The 21,813-nt window shown below is 36.4% G+C and overlaps 1 protein-coding gene across 3 annotated transcripts in view; it reads right to left on the reverse strand.

The window, feature by feature from the left end:
• Positions 1 to 21,813, reverse strand: part of NLN (neurolysin) — a 37,763-nt gene that overhangs the window by 15,733 nt on the left and 217 nt on the right. The window contains exons 2-8 of one of the 3 annotated variants that reach the window (XM_071425316.1): positions 21,322 to 21,458; positions 10,413 to 10,669; positions 8,005 to 8,153; positions 4,740 to 4,847; positions 2,451 to 2,553; positions 1,608 to 1,768; positions 235 to 370 (exon numbers count right to left, since the gene is read on the reverse strand). In XM_071425316.1, coding sequence (XP_071281417.1) covers positions 235 to 370; positions 1,608 to 1,768; positions 2,451 to 2,553; positions 4,740 to 4,847; positions 8,005 to 8,153; positions 10,413 to 10,641 — 886 coding nt within the window. In that variant the 5' untranslated portion in view covers positions 10,642 to 10,669; positions 21,322 to 21,458. Of the gene's footprint in view, positions 1 to 234; positions 371 to 1,607; positions 1,769 to 2,450; positions 2,554 to 4,739; positions 4,848 to 8,004; positions 8,154 to 10,412; positions 10,670 to 19,543; positions 19,770 to 21,321; positions 21,459 to 21,813 lie in introns of all 3 variants that reach the window. The other 2 variants (XM_071425317.1, XM_071425315.1) reach the window with 2 other exon arrangements.

Here is a 21,813-nt window from a genome sequence, read left to right on the forward strand (position 1 = left end):
AAGTGATTAAACCTTAATAATCTCACAATTTGCCTTGTGCTTCCTGATTTGGAACAATTTCATTTGTATAGCTATAATCTAAAAAATATATATGCCAGAACAGAGGCAGCAGAGTTCCTTTTCTGGCTAAATGTCATGGGTGCTGTGACCCAGTTATGTATTTAAATTCATCTTGGCTGAGGGGACATATTACTACATTAAATATACAAGTATTGCTTATAAATGTGAACAAACCTAAGAAGGTTGCTACGTTATCTGTGGTCTTGGCAGTGTTTACCTCCAGGACAAAGTTGGCATGTGTGTTGTAACCAAGAAGCTCTGCTACTTTTGCCCTTAGTGGAAGCAACTGCTGCAGAATTTTTGTGTTCTCCTAAAAAAGAAAGTAGGCAAATTTGTAAAATGAAATCAGAAAACACATGTTAACAAACAATTACCTCAATAATATCTGTAATCCTAAGAAATAGAAAATATTTCAAATGAAACACTTTCAGATTTAAAATATAATATAACCTAAGATTCTTGGAATACGTCTTCTTGGTGTTTGCAGGTAGCTGGTTTCCTAGTTGACCTGATTCATTACTCTCCTTATTATTACAACTTATCTTTTTTATTTGATCAAAATATACACCATTTTCTTTCAGGTTGTGAAGAGCTTGTTTCCTTTATCAATCATTTACATGTGAAAGACAATAAGGAAATTGCTGGCAGCAGGCTTAATTGCTTGTTAGTGATGAAGACAGATTGCTAATTATTGTGCCAACATCCAAAGCTGGTTTGCAAATTTTCCTCTTTTTCCACTCTAACAAGAGTAGTCAGAGAAAGATCTGAAACAGAAAACCTCAGAACTTGACTTAAATGTCTTAAAGAATCCTCAACAACCTGAAAACATATGTAAACCTTCAGCTCTGGAAAAGTGAGATTTGTTGGAGGAAAAAAAATTAAACACTAGATTCAAAGATTGTCACACAGTTTTATCAAGAAATCTCTTTATGCATGTTGACTTGCAAAGTGGTCAGTTCCTGGTGCCATTTTATCTTGTACTCATCACATTTCCAAGTATTTCAAGCACAAAATCTCAACTCTGCTATTGCTCTCTAATGCATGGTTGGTACAATTGTCTGAATGACATACCCTCTATCTTTCAAGGCTTTTAAAATTTTGTACCTGTCTAGTTGTGCACATATGCAATCTGTTGATTTCACATTTGACCATCTGTATTTATAATTAAAACCTGTGCTTAAATAACCCCTCTCTATTCTGAAAAATCTCAAAGGACTACAGAAGTCACAATCAGACATCCTTTTCTGTGAGGGAAGTGTCCATAAGCATCTGCAGAACACTGTAGGGAAATTTCACAGAAAATCAAGATCCCACTTTTAACAGAATCACTTGAACATTAAGATATGCACACAGAGGCAGACTGTCAACTTCTAAGGTCTCAGAAGGATATCAGAATAAATTGGAGCAAGGCACTGTTAAAGATCATGCTGGTAAGTTTTGATTTCAAAATACTCTACAATGTGCAAAGCTCAAACCGAACATTTGAATGTCTTGCTCGATTTTTCAACTCTGTCACTGCACTGTAGAACAGCCAGTACACAACATACCTCTTTGCATCTTGAGTTAAAGGCAGATTCCATTTTTCTTCTGGTTTCTGAAACGCAGCACTTCTTCATAACAGGAAAATAGTGGGGATACTTTAAGGTAACTTTATATTTGTCTTTCTCAGTCTTCTCTAAACTGTTAATAAAGTCATCAGGAAGGCCATCTATAGAACACAATTTAATAAATGATATTTACCAAAATTATCTACTCCCCCGTTTTTGTGAGACTGTTGCCATTTGTTTTGCTGCAATCCACTTTGAGATCAGAAATCTCCACAGAAATATGCCTCCTTTTTTACAATTTGCTAAAACTTTTACAAATTCCACCAAGCAAAGCAAAATTTGGAAACACTTGAGAGCAAATGAGAAATACACGTAAGGCCACCAGATAAAAACTGAATACCATAAAAAAAATCTCTGTTATTAGAGCATATTTTATGTGATGCCTTTAGATAATGAATCCCCAAATTCTCTGTCACATGAAATCTCTAGCTTGGTTTAAATTACTGAATTAGTTAAACTTTATTACAGTACTAAAAAAGCTTTTCCAATAATTACACAGGTGATTGCTTGATGATAATTGAGAAAAGGAACAGAGTAAAGTCATGCTAAAGGAAGCAGGACCTTGATGCAAGGCAAAAACCTCAGGAAGCACAAATATATGAAGACATCAGGAACACCTGCAAAAGATAACTCTGAATTGATTCTGGAGGACTAAAAAGGAAACAGAAAAGACTGAGAAACAGTCAGAATTTCACTTGATCTAACCATCATGCATGGGGCAAAAATCAGTTACTCCAGTAAAACTGGAAGGTTGAAAAAACAGAAACAGCAAACCCTACTCACCAAGTTCTTCCTTAGAAAATACAAGAAATGTGTTTTCCTCATTCAGGTTTTTGTTGAAGTCTATACACAGCTCATTCATTTTTTTCTTCATTGTCTTTATTTCCTGTATTGGGTATAAAGTGAACTTAGTGGAAAAACAAAAATCAAAGCTGGCAATTTTTATCTTCCACATGAATAAAATTTCATTTTTTTCAGACAGACTCTTTACTAACCAACAATAAATACCAGGACTGAGCAAATACTACATTGCAGGTAGCATCATACTTCACACCCTGTCAGTCTTCCTTTTATGTTTCTTTCAGTACTGAGCAATATTGTGACCAAGGGCTATCCCTTCAACATTTTAAACTGAGCTTAGAGAGGACTAAAGAGATTAAACAGATTCACTAAACAGTTTCACGTGCCAAAATTAAAATATTTTCTTTTATTTGAACAGCTAAATTACAATTTTATGTGTAAAAATATCCACTGAGATCAATGAGAATGAAGGGAGTGAAAAGCATGCAACTTACTCAAAAACACTGTTTTGGAATTGTACAGGTATGGTATGACAGAAAAAAGCAGCTGCTCTCACAAGACAAAGCCATTCTAAAACCTGTTGTAAAACCCTGATAGTCCTACTTCTGAAACATTTTCTAATATATCTCATAGCAAGTTTCTACATGTTATTGTCAAGTTCAAATAAACATAGTAGTTACAAGTAAGAGAATGCACACCAAATAAAAAACTAAATGTATTTCAACTATTGTTCCCCAAGGAATTTCAAAATACCTTTTGAGGCATCAGTTATATGAAAATACACTTCAAACTACTCTCACTAGCAGAAGGATGTGGATGAAGATTGATTATTTTCTACAAAGGGTTAAGTCTATTCAACAGTCAGAAATAAAGGTCATAATATAGTCAGAAATATCACTCAGAATTTGAAGATAACTGTGCTGGCATCTGTAGAATCCCAAAAGATAAGAGTTAGTGTGTATGTCTGAAACACCAATAGCAGGGTGGCTGTGGCACCAACCAAGGACTTTAGGTAACAGCAGCCAAGGACTGTTGGCAATAACATGCTGTGAAAAAGAACAAGATGTGACTGGACAAGGGGCCACACAGAGGTAGGACAGCACTCCTCTGGGACAGAGGTCTTTGATCTACCTCCTGGAGATAAGCACAGCTCAGTACAGCACAGAGAAATGAGGTGGAGAAGCAGGCACAGATTCTATGGGGGGAACAAGACCACCAAAGACCCAAAGCCCTCTGAACCTATTTCCAGCACAGTGTAAAGAACAGATTGTGCATGACAACTAATTTACATAGAAAGTGCAAAACTTTTCTCCAGGGCAAGAAAAGCTTGTCTATAAAACAGTACCCCCATTGAGGCCCGGGCAGTGCCCCTAGGACTCTGGACACCCAGGCAGCTGTATTGATACTGGAGGCATGAATCTCACTCCCTTTCTTCTTTCTCTCTTCCCCTCTTCAACTAATTTATCTCACTGTCTTTTCCCCTTCACTCTATCCCTTTTATCCAAAACCCACTCCTATGCTAGGTCAGGGACTAACGTGCCAATTTCCATACCAAGTATATAATTTACTAATCAAAGTTTGTAAGCTTTTGCAGACCCTCTGATTTTGTTGTTCCTTTCAGCCACAAGCATCTGTATGAATCTTGGGTGCTCCCTGGCCATTAAGGATGGGATGCCACAGCATCTCAGATATTGACAATTTTACTTCCTGATTGTCTGACAATTGCTTTCTAAGTCACTTCTCCCTTAATGAAGAAAAATTCACAGAGCAGGTTGTTTTCTCCTCTAAGCTATTTTGATTTTTTTTCAGGTCTAAAATCTTAGACACATTTTACAACATCGGTTAACTGAAACTAGTGTAGCTGAGTGATTGCAACAGTTATACATACTTTTGAATAGAAGTGTAGACTCACTTGTAGCCTTTTTGAGAGTTATCTTCCCTAGGAATCTAATTTAGGCACCTTCTACAATCGTAATATATAACACAACTTTTTCAGCGAGGCTTCTTTTAGTCTCAAGGCTATGAAGTGATGCAGACTACCTCTATCTACTGTGTATCATGGATGTCTATCAAATTAGTTTAAAAACCTTCAAGTAATTGAAGTTTAAAGGATGTAAGTATCTGGAAGTAAGAAGAGTTAAGATTAGAGCAGTAATTCAGCAGATCCAAAAGCATGAAGTTCAAATATATGCTTAGTACACCTAACTAACCACAAACTCATCCCTTCAACTGTTGGTAATGTTATTTTATAAAAAAATAGTCCATATTTACTTTCCGCACTTCTTTAGGAAGATGGAGTCCGTTTCTTCTCCCCACTTGAACAGATTTCTCTAGATATCGCTTTGTTTCAGGCTTCACATTTTCAAGATCACAGGTTTGCTGAAATGACAGTATACAATAATTGAATTTATAATATTCAAGCATTAGAAGGGTTTCAACAGAGTTGCTCTTGAGAACACGGTCGTATTAAAAAAGGGAACATCCTGGATTTTAATGTGAAGAACTCCACCAAAACAGTTACCTTACACAATAATATTCTTATATTAATATAGAATGCTTTAAAAATAATATTCTTTTACCAAGTGTCTCAGCACATTTACATGCTGTCATAATGGTAAGCCCTTTCAGTTTACAGTATAGTGCACTTAAGCTTCTTCTGTAGAGATAGTTTCCATTTACATAGTTGAAGAAAATCAGTGCTATAACACTGTACCCTAAAAGTCTGAGGATTGAAGAAAAACCCCAAAAGATTAGAAGGGTCACTTTGGGACATCAGATGGCATAAAATTTGAGCATATTTGTCTTCTCCAGAACCAAGCTTCAGTGACAAAAATAAAACAGTACCACAGAAAATTCTGAGTTGGAAGGGACCAACAAGGACTATCATCTTGAAAGTACTGCACACATGAAATTTTGGAACTCTCAGAACTTTCAGAATTGTCATGGTCGAGGATTTTATATACCATTTCATAGTTGTTTTGGAGAACCTTGCTAATTTATTCCAGGAAGAAACCTTCAGACAGAGTAAGAAACAAAGCCTACTTAGAATTTCACAAACAAAACCTGAAGCAGCTCTTTACATCAGGCTCTCCTGAGGGCATGTGGGTGGAGCAGACTGGCAACATTCTTAAGCATGCCTCTACTAGTCAGCATGTGCACATGTTAGGTGTTACAAAATTTAAAATTATAGTTTCACTACCAAATTCACCTTTATTCCAAGTTTCAAATCTCAAAATACAAGTTTTTCAAAGAATAAAATATGGAGCATATTCAAAAGCGTAATTTTATGAAGAAATTTTCCCCCCTAATGTGTGGGGAAAAGAAAGTAACTATATTATTTTAATAGTTTCTTGAATTAAATGTAAAAACCTCAATCATTTTCCTCCACCAACAGCTCTTAAATTAAGCATAATTTAGAAGGAGTACTGTTGTTAACTCAGAAAACTTTAGTCCCCGTTAAGGGGAGCTAAAGCATTCTGCAAGTCACTGAGGTCAAGCAGATTTGCTCATCTCTCAGTATGTTGTGTTATAAATAACATGGAAGTGTGAGGGCCCCTCATTCTCCTCACCCCAATATAATCTGGCCCCCTGAAAGATCATGAAAATAAATTAATCTACCTGAATTATTAAATCACCAGTGAGGCCATGATAAGCCTGATTTAATCCAATTGTTTACTGCTTTTTTGAATTGGTGAATAATTTCAGCTGAAATCTGAATTCTGTTTGTGGAAGTTCTTTATTCATGTTCTTGGAGCCTGACTTTTTAACTGAGAGTTTCTAACAGGAGGAGGTGTTAGAAATTTAGCAAAAATTTACAATAACTTTATGATTTGGAAATACAAGTATTTGACCAGTCTGGCACTACTGGAAATTTCATGTTTGATTGAGAGCAAAACTCTTACTAGTTTAACAGTTATTAGAAGTGGATATATACTCAGAAGTTGCATCTCTGGCAAACTAATGTTAAAACATGCTTGCATGCTGCAGTTAAGAAAAATTTCTAAAAAACTTAAACGGAGACTTAAGCAAAAATTCTAACTGTTATAAAGGTCAAAGACTGCTGCAAGGGAAAGTGAAATAAGAAAACACCAAATGAAAAAAAAAATTAAGAGAGTAATAGTAGTGAGTAACAGCAATCAGTTTTCACTACCTACTGTCAGACAGTCCTGTAAATTAAAAATAGAGAGATACAGAGATATGCTAGATTAGTCATCAGTGTATCTGTGCATTCTCCAGTGGAGGGTGGGGAAAATCACAGTAGATATTACATACAAATCAAGCCATTTAATTACTAGCAACAGAGAGGGGAAGAAGAAAAAATCAACATAAAATACAGAAGAGAAAAAAATCAACACAAGGCACCATCTGCCAACACACCACAGAACATACTCAGAATAGGGTATTATATACTTCCACAAATATGTAGCAAGAATATCCAGCTCAAGGAGAACACTTGAAAATTTCCCTGGAAAACACAGCAAAAGAAGGGAATGGTAACGGAAGGCAATTTAGTATGGCTCTGCAAGTACTATCCTAATTCCCGCTCAAGCCTGAAAAAAACAAAATGGTGACTCCAAGAAACAGGGCTCCAGTATTTTATGAGCGTTACAAGAAGATTAAAAATCAGTGGGGTTGAGAGGAAAAAATCACATATAAAACATAGAAAAACATATATTTTTTTGTTATCACATTAGATAGCATCCTTGCATTATCCATTACACTTATAAGAAAATTATTACTAAACATCACCAGACATATTGGAACAAAATCAAATATTCTTTCTGATATAACCAAATATTCTTTCTTTGAGCTACAAAATAAGCAGTACAAACAAAGAATATGAGATACCTATAGGTGATTAATTAAAAGAGAAGCTAAATAGAAACACAAAAAGGACAGAAGCTGGTTCAACACTAAATGCATCTTTTAACATAGTTTTATTTTGAGGCTGAAGAAACAGATGAAGAAGAGGATAGAATATAATTGTCTATAACTAGCTGATCAAAAGAGGTAATTTCAGAGGTCAATACCGTTTATATGTTCTCATTAACCTACATAACTTAAAACAACTTTTAAATTTAAAATTCTCAACTTTTTTAATAAAGCAGAATTTTGGACACAAATTCAAAAGCAATATAAGATAATGTAAGTGCTGTACTCCCTCTTTTCTTCCCTCCCTCTTGGAACAAGCTCAGCCAGTAGATAACAAAAATTTTTTTTCCTAATAGGTTTGCCTCTTTTAGTTTAGATTCCTTGTATCAGTTCTTTGGAAGACTAGACAAAAGTCAAAGCTTTGCATTGGAGAGCAAGCATTGCAATGGAGAGAGAAGGATACACAGATCTAGATATGAGAGGCAAAGAGTAGGAACAGCACGATACAGTGTTTTCTGATGTACAGCAGTGTCCCACTGGAAAGATTTGAGTGGCACAGACACAGAGGAAACATAAAGTTATTTTGAAAAGCATTGTGTATGCCAAATAATTTTAGATAAATTTAGATAAATGCCACAACTTATGCAGACATATTGTTATTTACCTGTAAATAAACAATCTTCTGAAACACGTCTTCTCTCATGCTCATCTCCACATCAAAATTTGACAGTTTTTTGTCAGCTTCTGTACTTGCTAAGCGTATCTCTTTGTCAGGGGAGACGTGCTGGGGAAAATCCAACATGCTTCTTTCCACTGTTTAAATAAGAGGCAATGAATACAGAAGGATAGACATGCTTTCACGATAAGGAGCTTTCCCTCTTCTGTCATTTATAAAAGACATAAGATAAAAGTATCCAAAGCAACCTGACACATATAGCAAATAAAGTGATTACATGTAATATAAAGGAAGGACAAAACCACACACCATTATAACACATAAATATTTATAGAAGATTTATAAACCCCAAGCCTAATTATCTCATCATCTTCTACAAAATCAGCTGAATGGTATATAAAAACATTAGAAATGCTTCATCTTCCAAAAGTCATGTAAGAGAAGACTGACGTTTCATAGCTGACACAGATGCTTCCATGTTAGCATTTAAAGTCAGAAGCTCTGAATGTTTCAAACATGCCCATCTGTCCTGAAGTTATTTTTACATTGTCATGAGCACAGTGTCAAATCCCCATGTACTGCACTCTTCTGTGTTTAAGAAGAAATAACATGGCAAACAGGGAAGATGCTGTCTGTGCATTCTGAACTTCTAGACATTGGAAGCTGAGTAATACTACTTTTTTATAATATACTTTTGAGATTAAGTAAATCCTTGCTATTAAAGGAATATTACATCTTACAATGACATTGAATAGAAATCCTAAAATACAAATGAATCTCTTAATTAAAAATCAAAATTACAATGTCTCTACCATCTACCTTTCAAAAAGTAGATTTTAGAGTAACAACGTATTAGGTTGATTTAAAGCTTTGTAATTTTATGTGATATGCAGTCATTTTATCAATCTCTGAGACAGAATCAGAAATGCAACCATGGGCATGTGATTTTTCTTGAAGTTCATAGGAAACTTGCCCCTTCGCCTCCTGCCCTTATGCAAAGATGTTTCAAAACTATAAACTGAGTTTTGGCAGCTTCCAAGTGTAATTTAAAGTCTATTGTCATCTCTGTCTTTTTGGATAATGAGCTGTAGTTACTGAGGTAGGTCTTTATGTGAAAAGAACACACAGATCTTAAATTCCAAGTTTCTTTTGGAAGTCTTGCTGTGGTAATACATCCCTCTCAGATGCCATGGGCTGTTTCACAGCAGGTCATGATAATTTCATATACAGCTTCGAAGATTAGCATTAAAAGCTTAAATGTGACCCACTATTGCAATAGTACGTAGTGAAAAACGTGCAACTTCCATCAAGTCTTGGTGGCTGTGCTGAAAAGCTGATGACCAATGTTTTCTGAGTCAAACACAGATTTTCCTTCTGTAAATCTTTGTGGTGAAAAGATTTACAATAATTATACCAAATTGGTATTTTGGTATAACTAACACTGAAGCTGGCAGCAGGCTTTTTTTTTGAAAATTACTGTCTTTCTGAGTATGCCAGAATAAATTCCAGCCAATTCACTGTATGCGCAATTTAAAGTAATGTGAAATCCAGACTAATATTACAGTATAATCATTTGAGACGCCAACTGTGCTTTTTTGCTAGTCAAAGATTTTTCTCCCAGCCAAGGTGGCTGTTTCTAGCACCTGTGTGGCTAATGTACATATTTTTAGAGTATTAAAAGAATTTGACATCTATTACACACACTGTTTTATAAATAATGCTGCCACCACCTGAAAGGTCTTTCTCAATGAAGATATGCAATATGCAGTTTGTATTCTACTTATCTCCTTTGACAATTATTACCAAATTAATGGAATGACCTGTGTTTGACCATTAAAACCCACCCACATATTGGTATGGCTTGATAATTCATTCAGACTAATCTAGATGTGACTGCATGACCAATATCTCCCTGGATTTTTCAAGACCTCAGAGGCCACAATTTAAATGTGAGCCAAGTAAAGAAGTCTTCTTTCAATAGCACATTCAAAATTTCCTCACCATCACATTTTCTCCCCTAGCAGTTTAGCAACGTTTCCATTACTCCATTCAACTTGCTTGTGTCAGATCTGCAGTGTCTGAAAAAAGCACTGCTTACCACGTGTAATGCATGACACATACCACAGACACTGCAGCCCTCACTGCTGCCGTGTCCCCTGGCAGCTGCACAGGGCTGGAAATGTAACTGTGTGGCACTTTACATGCAAAACCAGAACAGGTGACTAATGCAGGCCTCCGGGAGGTCCTGAAAGATTATGGACTCTCGAGAGGCCTCTACACATTCCACACAAGAACAGCAGGGATCAAAATTGGAAGCAACAACTATTTCTTCTCAGTGCTTCCTTATGTGCAGATGGAATGCCTTATGCAAAGAAATATAGAAAACACATGCTAACCTGCATATTCCACTTCTATATCTGCCAAAGCCCGTATGGTATTTTCATGTGTTACTTCTTCAATTTCAAGCATCCCAATGCTGTCATATACATGTTTTGTCTTCCTGATAAGTTCTTCTGTTCTTGTTCTAATTTCCTCTGGTGACAGGTCCCATCTCAAAAGGTTTCGCCCTGCTGCTATGTATGAAGAAGCCTTGAGCTGGCTAGTAATTTCTGCTCCTAATGTCATTCTCAACACAAGCCGTGGCCCAATGGACCTGAAAGTATAAAAATTATCTTTACATAGCAAGATTCCAGTTCAAGAGACACTTTACAGTAAAGATTAAAAAACCAGCATCAGAATATTTTTAGAAGGAGGAACAAAGTCTTTTTTAGAGCTGTTATCTTTATCAATTAAGTCCAATTTTAAAATAAATCTGTCTTCTATCTTTTTTATTTAGAGTATGACTAAGTGCAAACAGGGACAAAAAATTTGGTATTGACAAAACCATACAGATTAAATTATGACTCAATCTTCTAAGGAAAACAGCACTGCAGTTACTGGAACTCTACAGAAATAGATAGTACCAACATTTTTGAAGTAAAGAATAAAACCCACATAGTGATTTGTAGATGACAAAGAACAATAACTGCAAAGTTGCACAAAATAAGACATAAAAACATCACTTGATTGTATTCATAATAGCAAATAATTTTATATTTATGCAGGATTTTTCGACATAATCAGCATGGGAGGAAACCTAGTTGCTACTCATCTGCAAATTTATTCCTTCAATTGTGTTGGATTTTAAATAGGCAGTTTCACTCTTTTACCAGAAGAGATACATTCCTTTACTATGATTTATGTATTAATAATCTATCAACTACAGTTCTAATCAACTGTATTTCAGCTTCTTTAAAATCAGGCTTGCATTCAAGTAGTCAAACTTGCTACATTTTTTACTATCATACTACCAGGAGGATCCATGACTGTCAGAGACTTAGTATCTGTCTTCCTATTTCAGCTACATAATTAAAAAAAAATAAATCACATGTTGTTATGGTAATAATGACAACTTAAAATTTTCAACAATAACTAAAGAAATACACAGAGATCTTGCTAATAAAGGGATGTTTTCTTCACACTGTTTTACATTAAGTAACCTTTTCTCTTAACACTAGCCTTTGTACCTGTATTGATTTTATTGTAAAATCTGTGCAAAAGTGCACAGAGAGGTTTTGACATACAATGCAGGGAACATGCATAAAAGACAGCCAATTTTAGCCTGAAGGCATAACAAAGCAGAAGAATGAAATGCCAACAAACTGAGAAGGCTGCATGCAGGTCTTCTGTTTGAAGGAAGGCAAAACTTTTTGTCAAAAGTCTTACAATTCTATAATAGAATTTCTCCAGAAATAGCCTAACCAAAATTATTTGATGCAAGACAAAAACAAAAGACAACATTTCTACCTATGCTTTATGTTGAAACTTTATTTTCCTTATTACTACAGATTCTTCAGATCTTTCCATTCCGATGTAGGTAAGTTGTTTATTTTTCCCTTTAGTGGCATACAGGAAGATCTGTGTCCAGATTATTGACAATTTCACTTTGAAAATGAAGTGTGAATAAAGAACGTTTGTTCCACCTCTGTTCTTCTTCTCTGATACAAATTGAGTTTTGGCACTAGGGCTTTAGTAACTTCTCCACTGGACTACTGAAACTTTGACTTTCAGATAAAAGTTTAGGATAAATTAAGCTGCTGTCATGAAAGCAAAAGCTTAAGTAATAAGATTCTCAGAATGCATTTGTTTCCCATCCCCAAAATCTACTGAAATCTACCCTGAATCTACAAATCCATTAAAGAACAGTACTTCATTAAGTCACAAACAGATTCTCAGTGGACTGCCCTGTATCTAGTTTTTCACACATTGCTACAAAGGTCTGGTAAAACCTCTTGGGAGGTAAAGGGAAGCTCCTCAGAAATAGGCTCATGGCTCTGAACTCTACCCCACACCACCCACACCCAAGAACATGAGGAAGACTACACAGTGTTTCACACTGAAGTCAAAATAAAAGTAAAGTGGAGTCAAAGGAAAACAACAGCCTGAGTAACAAAAAGTATGCTAAAGTGAAGGATACTAAGCAGATATTATTTTTAAAGAGAACCTATTGCTTTCAGTCATTCAGTATCTTCACCTAGAAATTTAGACAATACAGCCCTGCCTCTGACCAACTGCATATCTGCAAACACTAAAACAGTCACAGCACCAACATATTACATCAATTTCAGTGTGTGCAATAAGATTTATTAATAATTAAAGTTGGACTGAACTGAAGTTCATGAACTGGAATGTAGGGTTTCAGATTACCAGAAAACACTATTTTTAAATACTGAAAAAAGATGCCACCCGATTTTCTTAGTATATTGGTTAGCTTAATTAAGACATATACCTATAAATTTGAGAGCTGTAAAAATTATTGGCATAAATACCAGCAAGTTGTTCACTACCTGTTAGAAACAGGAAAACACAGGACTGCCCAGTTTTGAAATGCTGATACCTTGTTTGTTCTGTTGATAGGAAGATGCAGGCATTTATGCAGATCAAAAAATGAAGTTGTATCACTGAGGGAACCTTTAACTTCCCAGATATATAACTGGAATATAAGTTCTATTAATAATTCTAAGAACCAGATGCAACAGCGAAGAGTTTTCTTCAAACACTGAACCAAGCAGGTACAAATATTATTTTAGACTTGCTTTTGGTAAACAGCACCAACATTACAGAACGCCCAACTACTGCTTGCACTGAGCAATCAAAAGTTGATTCAGTTTAAATTAGATGGAAAGATGTTGCCTTGCATAGGCTGTTGCTAATGCCTGAACTGTTTGGTTCAAGCTGCTTCAGCTATCACACTCAGTTTTCTCTGGTGTAGAGCAGAACACTAGAGAACAAGCCTGGGTTAAGGCTCACATCCAGCAACAGCACTGCCTTAAGACATTTCTGTCAGTGTTCCTTCCTCTGTTGCTCATTTCTGCCTCTGTACTTCACTCCATCAATGGCATCAGCACAACTGTTGGCTACAGTCATACTTAGAAAATATTCAGGACAGCATATAAGTGAAAAATAAAGTGGACCAAAAACATCCAGGGGTGACAGCTTTTTGCCAGGTAATTGCCCTTTTGATGAGTGACTTCAAAACAGCTGTGTTGGCCTAAACAAAATGTCAGTAAAGTAAAAAGTGTCAGCAGCAACCTAAATTTTCACTACTGCCAGAAACACTTACAAAATCATGAATTTAGTCTAGCAAAGAGAGTCTCAAGATGATTGCTGTCATTAAGCATACCACTTTAATGTCCTAAAGTAAAAAGAGCTATTGATGCAAAGAGGCAATACAGGCATAAGAACAAATTAGACTAAATTGGTCAGGAATACATGAAAGCTGGAATTGCAACAGACATATATAAGCATCAGAGCAGTGAGACTCTGAAAGAGATGTCCAGTAAGTCCCAGCAAGTCTATTTATAACATGGTGCTTGACTGGCTTATAAAATGTATTAGGTTACTTGGTTACCTAAGGTAGCATGGGACTACATTTGATCACCCCAAATGCCCTTCCAGTTCCTGCATTTCAGGTCCTTCAAAATTAACACAACTTTATTTATATTGCATTTTTGTAGTAAATATCTAACTGGCCTCTATTGACAACTTGCACTGGCTTTTTTCTGGGGTGATCCCCATGGCATCTAATAATGCCAATGGAATGACATACAGGGCCGACTGAAATATTTTATGCATTTGTGCAGTGCTTCATCCATTTAGGAGAACATCAGAACAAAGGCTTCATTTGGACTTTCAGTTATAACAAAGATTATTACAGACACAGCTGTTTTTACAAATTATGGTGAAAACATAATTTGTGAAACCAGCTAATCTGCCAATCTCAGAAGCACTAAGAATGGTATTTTCTACCAAAAGCAGAGTAAGTTGAATAACACTTAAAAACTTAGTAGCTACTTCTAAAAAAGGTTTTTAAAGAAGAAAGCAAAGCTTCTAAATTGCAGGCTGCAATAATTGCAGAATGCCAGGTAATTTCTTTCACCAAAAAATCTACAATTTGATTACTTGCTGCTTCTGGACAATAGAAATTTGATTTAATTTTACAAAGGAGAAGAACCTTTATAATACTCCATTACAGCAATACAGTGGCCACCATAACTGCTGCAAAGACAAACAATGCAATTGAATTTACAGACTTATTTTTAACTTGCGCAATATCTTAAACATTTATGTAAGTCTGGTTTTGCTTAGAAACATTTTCCATGACTGAAATGTGTGTCAAGCAGCCTTTTGTTAGCATGTTCCATTAACACTGTTAAAATAAAACAAGAAAGCCACAATCTGTGAAGAAGCAGCAGGGAGACACAGCACCAGCTTTAGAAAATACAGACAAAAGCCAAGATGCTCCTACTACTGAGAATCATTATATAATACAGTCAAAATTTAAGCCTGCTATCCCATTTAAGTCTGATTACAAAATGATAGTTTTAATTCCATCAAAGACTTTTTAATGGCACTTTCAGTTTTCAAATTAATCTTCACTTGAACAGTATTAGTTACAATGACAAGTATAATTTTACAGAGTGAAGTAAATGAACTAACGTATTTTTGGGAAAAATATATACAGACCAATTTATTGTACTCGCAAATACATTTGACAGTTCCATGTAGCCACACAAAAATCAGGGTACATTGGATTCATGCAGAATGGAAAACTGTATAGTCTCCTGACAAAAGAGAATAACAGCTTCAGAAAGTGAAGTGAGAGCCAAGATTTCAAAAAGAGAGAAAGACAGAGGGCTGTGTGTGTGTGTGAGAGAGAGAGAAAGAGCAAATTCAGATTATTTAGTCAAGTTCTTAAATATTCTAATACAAATAAATACAATTAAGTCTTTCTTGCTGGACCTTCAGAGGACATTCCTACGGATATGAGTAAGATCGGATTTGCAAATCACAACTAATGCCATAAACAACTATTTCAATCAGCAACATACAGTATGAAAAATGCTGGAGTTCAAATTCGAGAGAAACATTTTGGTCTTTCTATTTTTTGAAACAGCATATCTTAGCTAAACAACACTTCCTGGTCTTCCAGGCTGCAGGAGAAGCAGTGCTGCATGCTGGAAAGCAGCACTGTGTATCTGAAGACTGTACCCACTAGATACCTGCAAATCAATACCCACAGGGGCTCAAGGTTCTGACTCCACCTAGCGGCCTCACCAAAATGAAAAACAAAAAACTAGACACACCCTACTAATAATAGGCAATAATAAAACCTGACAGTTTGCCTCAGGACAAGCTATTTGGTACTTGAGTACCATGCCATACATCAGTATTTCTCTGGAAGTCAGAGTCAAATGGTACCAAATATATAGAAATGACAGCAGACAGGCATGGTTTAAGTAAACTTTTTAACAGTCAAGCCACACATGAAATGGAATTTTTAAAAAAATTAAATGAAATTAAAAGGATTTCAAAACCAAATGTCAATTCAACAGCATCTAATAAAACGTACAGTACCATTGGTCTGTTTCACAGGATGAGCTTTATAAAAATTTAACAGGCTAAAATATTCATATTATTTAGAGATCCTTAGTTTTTGCTTGAATTTAAAATATACTTTCATATTACTTTCAGTTTTGATGCACAACTTTAGACAAGAACTGACTGTGTTGACTGTGTATCTTATAGAAAAGCAATGACAAAATCAACCAAAATAAGATAACTGGGTGGTACAGGGTAAAACAACAACAGGAAAAAAAAAATCCAAGACAGAACCAGCAGAGTTACATGGCTCAAAGTTAATCACAGGGCAACATTATTTCAGCTAAGCCAAAGGAATGAAACTAAAACCCTTCAATATATCACTTCTTCCTGCTAGACAAACACATATGAAGTCCTTTTTCCATTTCACTTCTCAGTCCTCTCATCTGTCTGGCTCTTAACAGTATATGCAACAGTGAATACATGCCTTGAATTCCTGGGCCATTTTCCTTGGAAAAGTATTTGGCTCTGTGTCATAACTGTGTTTGGCACAGACATATCTTACTGTAGCAAAACGATAGCATGTTTAGTACTTCCTAATTTTAAGTCCCATAATGGCCATTAGAAACTGATTTTTAAAGCTGCATTTGAAGAAACAGAAAACCTAGCAGCTTTTGACACTAAACCTTAATTTTTTCACACCTTTCAGAAAAAAGAAATTCTCTGCGCCTGAGTTCACTGTACAGTCAACATTAACTGTACTTTTAGCCCTTCCAGTCTAAATGAGCAAGTCAAAAAAACCTACAAGTCACACAAACCTTTAAAAACCTTTATTAATACATTCATTACCCTCAGTGCTCATGACTTTACTATCTGACAAATGTTTACTGGTTTTCCAACAGAATTAACATCAGAAAACTAACTGAAAAGGTGCTCTATGGCAGCTAACAAAAAGCCCAGACCTTAAGTAGGAACTAAACCAGTGTACTCAAACATGACACAACTTACTTATTTCTTCTCCCTGTTTCCTCCAACAGTCTTTAAACAAAAGGAATTTGGAAAGTGGTCTGATTGGCTTTCATATAAGGAGGTGATTTCCACACAGTAGTCTGCAGTAGAACACACAGAAATGCTAGGGTATGGTTTCTGCAGTGCCTGATCTCTAAAATTATGGTATCCATGGTTTTAGGGAAAAAAACAGAACAAAACCCAACAACCAATGAACCAAATAAAAAAACCCCAACATACCCTAAAAACCAAACCACAAATTACTAGTACTACTAATTTAGGTTCCACAGCATTCTGTGAACTGTATCCATTGCGTGTCACAGCAAACCTCCACCAAAGTAACTCGCTTGCACGATCTCAGGAAAGAATATTCTTACCAACACTTGCACACAGTAATTGTACTATACTGAGTCTGAGGCACAAGGCATTAACTGAGGTTGTCTTATTGTTTGGTTCTACTGTCAGGTCAATTGTGGAAACACAGTGGGAAAAAAATTGGTTTTAAGGTCCTACAGCTCTCTCAGATGCTTCTGCATAAACATGTGTATTTCCATCATGAGAGCCATAAACAGCAAATGCAGGCTGTTTAGTGCAAACAACACACTCCCAGGATAGCTCAGTAGTTGAATGCAACTAGTTAACGCATGAGAAACAGCTTGTTGACTCTATCTGTAAAAGAGCTGGTACTGCAGGACAGAGAAAAATACTGGGAGTTTGTAAACGCTTTCTCTGATTGATAGCCAGTGCTAATCAGTACAGCCCCTTCCATGGAAATATGCTTTGGCTTCTCACTAATCTTGTCTCATACAGTCAAAGCAATGAGAAATGTTCCCTTGCCATCTCTAACAAGTCAAAAAACTCTGTGTCTTCACAGCAGATAATGACCTACTCTGCCTTACTTGCTTACCACCTTAAGTCAGTCTTCCTATCTCCTTGGGCAGACAGTGCATTATGAACACGCCATGTTCACTTCAGTGCTTCCAAAATCCCAAACAGCTTGCTCAACACCACAAATTAGGAAGAAAATGGAGCCTGCTTTCTTCTCTGGCTTTTGAGTGAAAAGTGATTTAGTAACACTGTGCTTCACAGGCTGGTTACAGGTTATGTGAAATATTGTTTCACAACAATTAATATGGCAAACAACTTTGCTTATTTAACTTTCCACTGAAGAAATAAAAAGTGTCTGTTAGAGATGGTACGAAAAACACAAGTGCCCAGTAATATTTTGCTCAGAAACAAGTAAAACCACCACCATACTCACCTCACCTTCTCTAAACACAGACAACATTTACCAAAAAAGAGTCTCCTCTTCAGAGAAAAATTCAGACTCAAAAATCTATAGTTCAGTTAATATAATCTATTTTATTTCTACAGATCATTGACCAAAAGGTCCTAAAGAAACGATGTTGTTGTGGGATGAGAAGGTAGGTCCTCTTGCAGGTAAATGGTTATAAAAATTAGGCTGGTAAAAATGGCTGCTTATTTTTCTGAATGGAACTGTGTGACCTGTGGAAGCCTGGAAGGTTCCATGCAGGGCTCTGTATTCTTTCATGTCTTTATACATAATCTACAAAAAGCTGGGATTAATAAAGTCACAAAATTTACTAATGATTATTTACCCATGACAAGGCAGTGTACTAAAGGCAGCCACAAAGAGATGAAAAAGAATGTCACAACACAGAAAAGTTTAAAACCACTAACACAAAGTGAATTTTAATCTTAATAAATGTCACACACTTCTGACTTTACATACACAGGAGGAGTTGTGAGACATCTAATCATTCTGGAGACAAAACAGTTCAACAGAAAAAACAACAAAGAAGCAGCTGCAAAGAAAGAAATGATAGGATTTAGTAGAGATGGAATAGAACAAAGTGCAGAAATTCATGCTACATGCATAATACATGCATTTCTGATCATCTGAACAGTTAAACTCTCTCATCTTCTGTTCTCCCACTGGCTAAAACCTTTTTCTGTTCTACCAAGTCATGATGACTTAGAAATAATGAAGGCTTAGAAACAATCAGCTGCATTGAGCAATGGACTCCAGTCAAAGTACAAATACTAACTAGACTGGGATTCTTTGGAGTGGGAAAAAAAAATCACAGAATAAAGCACAACTGAAGAAATATTCCAAATATCTAAATAATCATAAAGAGGATGGATAGAATGAACAAGGATCAATTTTTAACCTGTAACTTTCAACATAACCAGCAAGAGTTTTAGGAGGCAGTTTCAATATAAAAAGGTATTCCTGGACAGATTTTTATAGAAGATCATATGAAAAAACCAGTTTTTTGCTAGAAGTCCCTAATTCCTAGACTGTTCTGAAAAGATAATACTAGATGTACATATTATTTTACATGTTTTCTAAGGTACCTTACCCTGACTCCTGCTGAACAGTGGTTAGACTTTCCAAGTAACCCAAACTATTCTAAAGAAATCTTTCCAAGCCAGGCTTTTCTTGCTTTATAGTGAGAATGACAGAACAGGTATGTCCTCAAAATACATTAACAACATTGTTTAGCATGGTCTGACTGGTGCTCCATGGGTCAAATAAAGTTCACAAATGCTTGCCAGCTCAACAGTTTTGTCTCACCCAGTCCAGGAAATAATTTTGTTCTGTAAATTCCATCTAATAGACAAACTGCTCTTCAGAAGCCTGCTGTGGTTAGAAAGGTGGTAGCTGTTGCTTTTGACCACAGGAAAAATTGCTGCTGCAATACACAGGAGAGTTTGTGCAGTCCACAGATCACAGGGAAAGACAAAAAATGTCCCAAATGTCTTGTCTGGCCTTTGCCATTTCTGAGGTCTTGGACCTGATACTTCAATGAAAGAAACAGATATATTATTGTTGTAAGTATGAAATAGGAAAATTACTATAGAAGTTCTTCCCATTTCTTTGTCCCCCAGTGTCATTCTTCCTTCTGCCTTTTCCCAACCTCAGTTTCTTGCTGGTTTTCTTCCTCAGCAAGAGAAAGGACAGTGTTCACAGTTTCTTTCCACTTTCTTTCATTATATTGTGTATATAGTGCAGTATGTTGGTACCTGTCTCACTCATGTACATGGATTTTCATACTCAAAACCCAATTTTGAAGATTTTCAAAGAAACACCCCAGAACTCACGAATTCAAGAATTTTTTTAGAACAATAAAATTACTTAAATCAGTGTGTTTTCTTTTATTCTTTTCATATATAGGAGTATCCTCATAAATTAATCAGACTTCAATGCTTAATTATCTAGCCAGTTTTTTTCCCATGTATTTTATCACATTAAATGTACATCTTTAAATCTTTTGAATCTGAACGGGAAAAAAAATTAATTGGAAAAAGCCTCCTTCTGCAAAGCTGTCTATTTTAACCAAAAGAATCAAACCCTAACATCATTTTATTTAATATAAGGCATAGTACTTGACACTTGCTAAGAACGGTCATTTTTATGTCGTGTTAAGATGCCCTCAGGAAAAATAGAAGTTAGGACAGAACCTATTCAAGATTTCTGTGACAAGCTCCTTAACTTTTGAAAGTTGAGAGGTCACTATGACACACTCAAGAATACTGTCTTTCATGAAACAATTATTTGGGCACACTGAAATGAAGACTTGAGAAAAAAAAAAAAATCACAAATAATGAAGTGCAGCAACCATTCCCCATTTTACTGGTTTTTACTTAAGAAGGAGGTATCTTCATTGTCCAGCTGTAAACTGCAACCAAAGATAAACCTTTTGTATAAAAAAATTAAAAAACCCTTCTTGTGTTCTTTTTGATGGAAAAATCTTTTAGACAAAGACAGAGTGAAAAGAGTGAAAATGATGGTAAAAAAAAGGAATGTAAATGTAAATTAGGAAAGGAAAAATAGATGTGCACTTTATTTAGCACCAGAAAATAAATCACTTGATTTTCAACAGCAGCAGGAGCAGGAAAGAAAAGAAAATATTCTGAAACCTATTTTCTATCTGCTAACACCCCTCAATCCTAATTTGAAATTAACAAAGGCTGTGAAATAGGACAAAAACTGTACACTTTGTGCAGTAAGCACATGACTATCATTTCTCAAAAGACCATGTGAGGCAACCATCTTTTCCATTTCATGCTGAAATTCAGCTCCATTCTCTTTACCACAACGTACCCTCCAACTATTTCAGTGCTTCCTATCAAATGCAGTCCTTTAGAAAAACGGAGAGGCCAAAATAAAAGCAATTATGTTAATTTGTCTAGTCTGCCTAGAATTGACTACAAGTCTTCTTTCACACCGGGTTTCTGGGGTTTAGAGCTAGTGTTCATTATAAAGAAAATAAGTAATCTCCTATTTTAAAGCCTTTTGACGGTACATTGGTACCTGATTCGCCTGTCCTACAATGTGTAGTAGTGACACACCTTTTTATAAAGCTACTATGAGCACACTGTGAGCCGGTCTTGCTTCACGTACACCCTGCTGCAGAGCCCCGCTGCTACAGCCGCATCCCTCAATCCATTGTGTTCTGTCTGATTTCTCTTGCAGTGATTCTGACTCTCTGCAAAGAGTACCAAGAGGAGACCTCGCCTCGCCGCGCCCACCCTGCCCACCTTGAAGCTGGGCATAAGGGAGCCCGCGGCAGGGAGGGCAGGCTGCGGGAATGGCACCAGGAGCTGAGGCAATAAGCCCCACAGGCAGTTAGGTTTCCTGCCCCACTGTCTGCCTGGCCCCTCGGAGCGCGCCCCGCACTCCCGCGGCAGCTCCACCTCGGCCCGGGGCTCAGGCCTGGCTCCTCGAGCGAGGAGCGAGAACCTTCTGCCAGCCGTGGAGCGGCTCCGGGCTGACCCAGCTTCCAGCCGGGCCGGGCGGCCCCCGCTGCCGCCCCCCCTCGCCCTCGCCCTCCCCCCCCCCCC

Source organism: Agelaius tricolor, unplaced genomic scaffold, assembly GCF_023055355.1.
Source record: "Agelaius tricolor isolate 1412-34295 unplaced genomic scaffold, bAgeTri1.0.p SCAF_4, whole genome shotgun sequence".
NCBI classification, from domain to species: Eukaryota; Metazoa; Chordata; class Aves; order Passeriformes; family Icteridae; genus Agelaius; species Agelaius tricolor.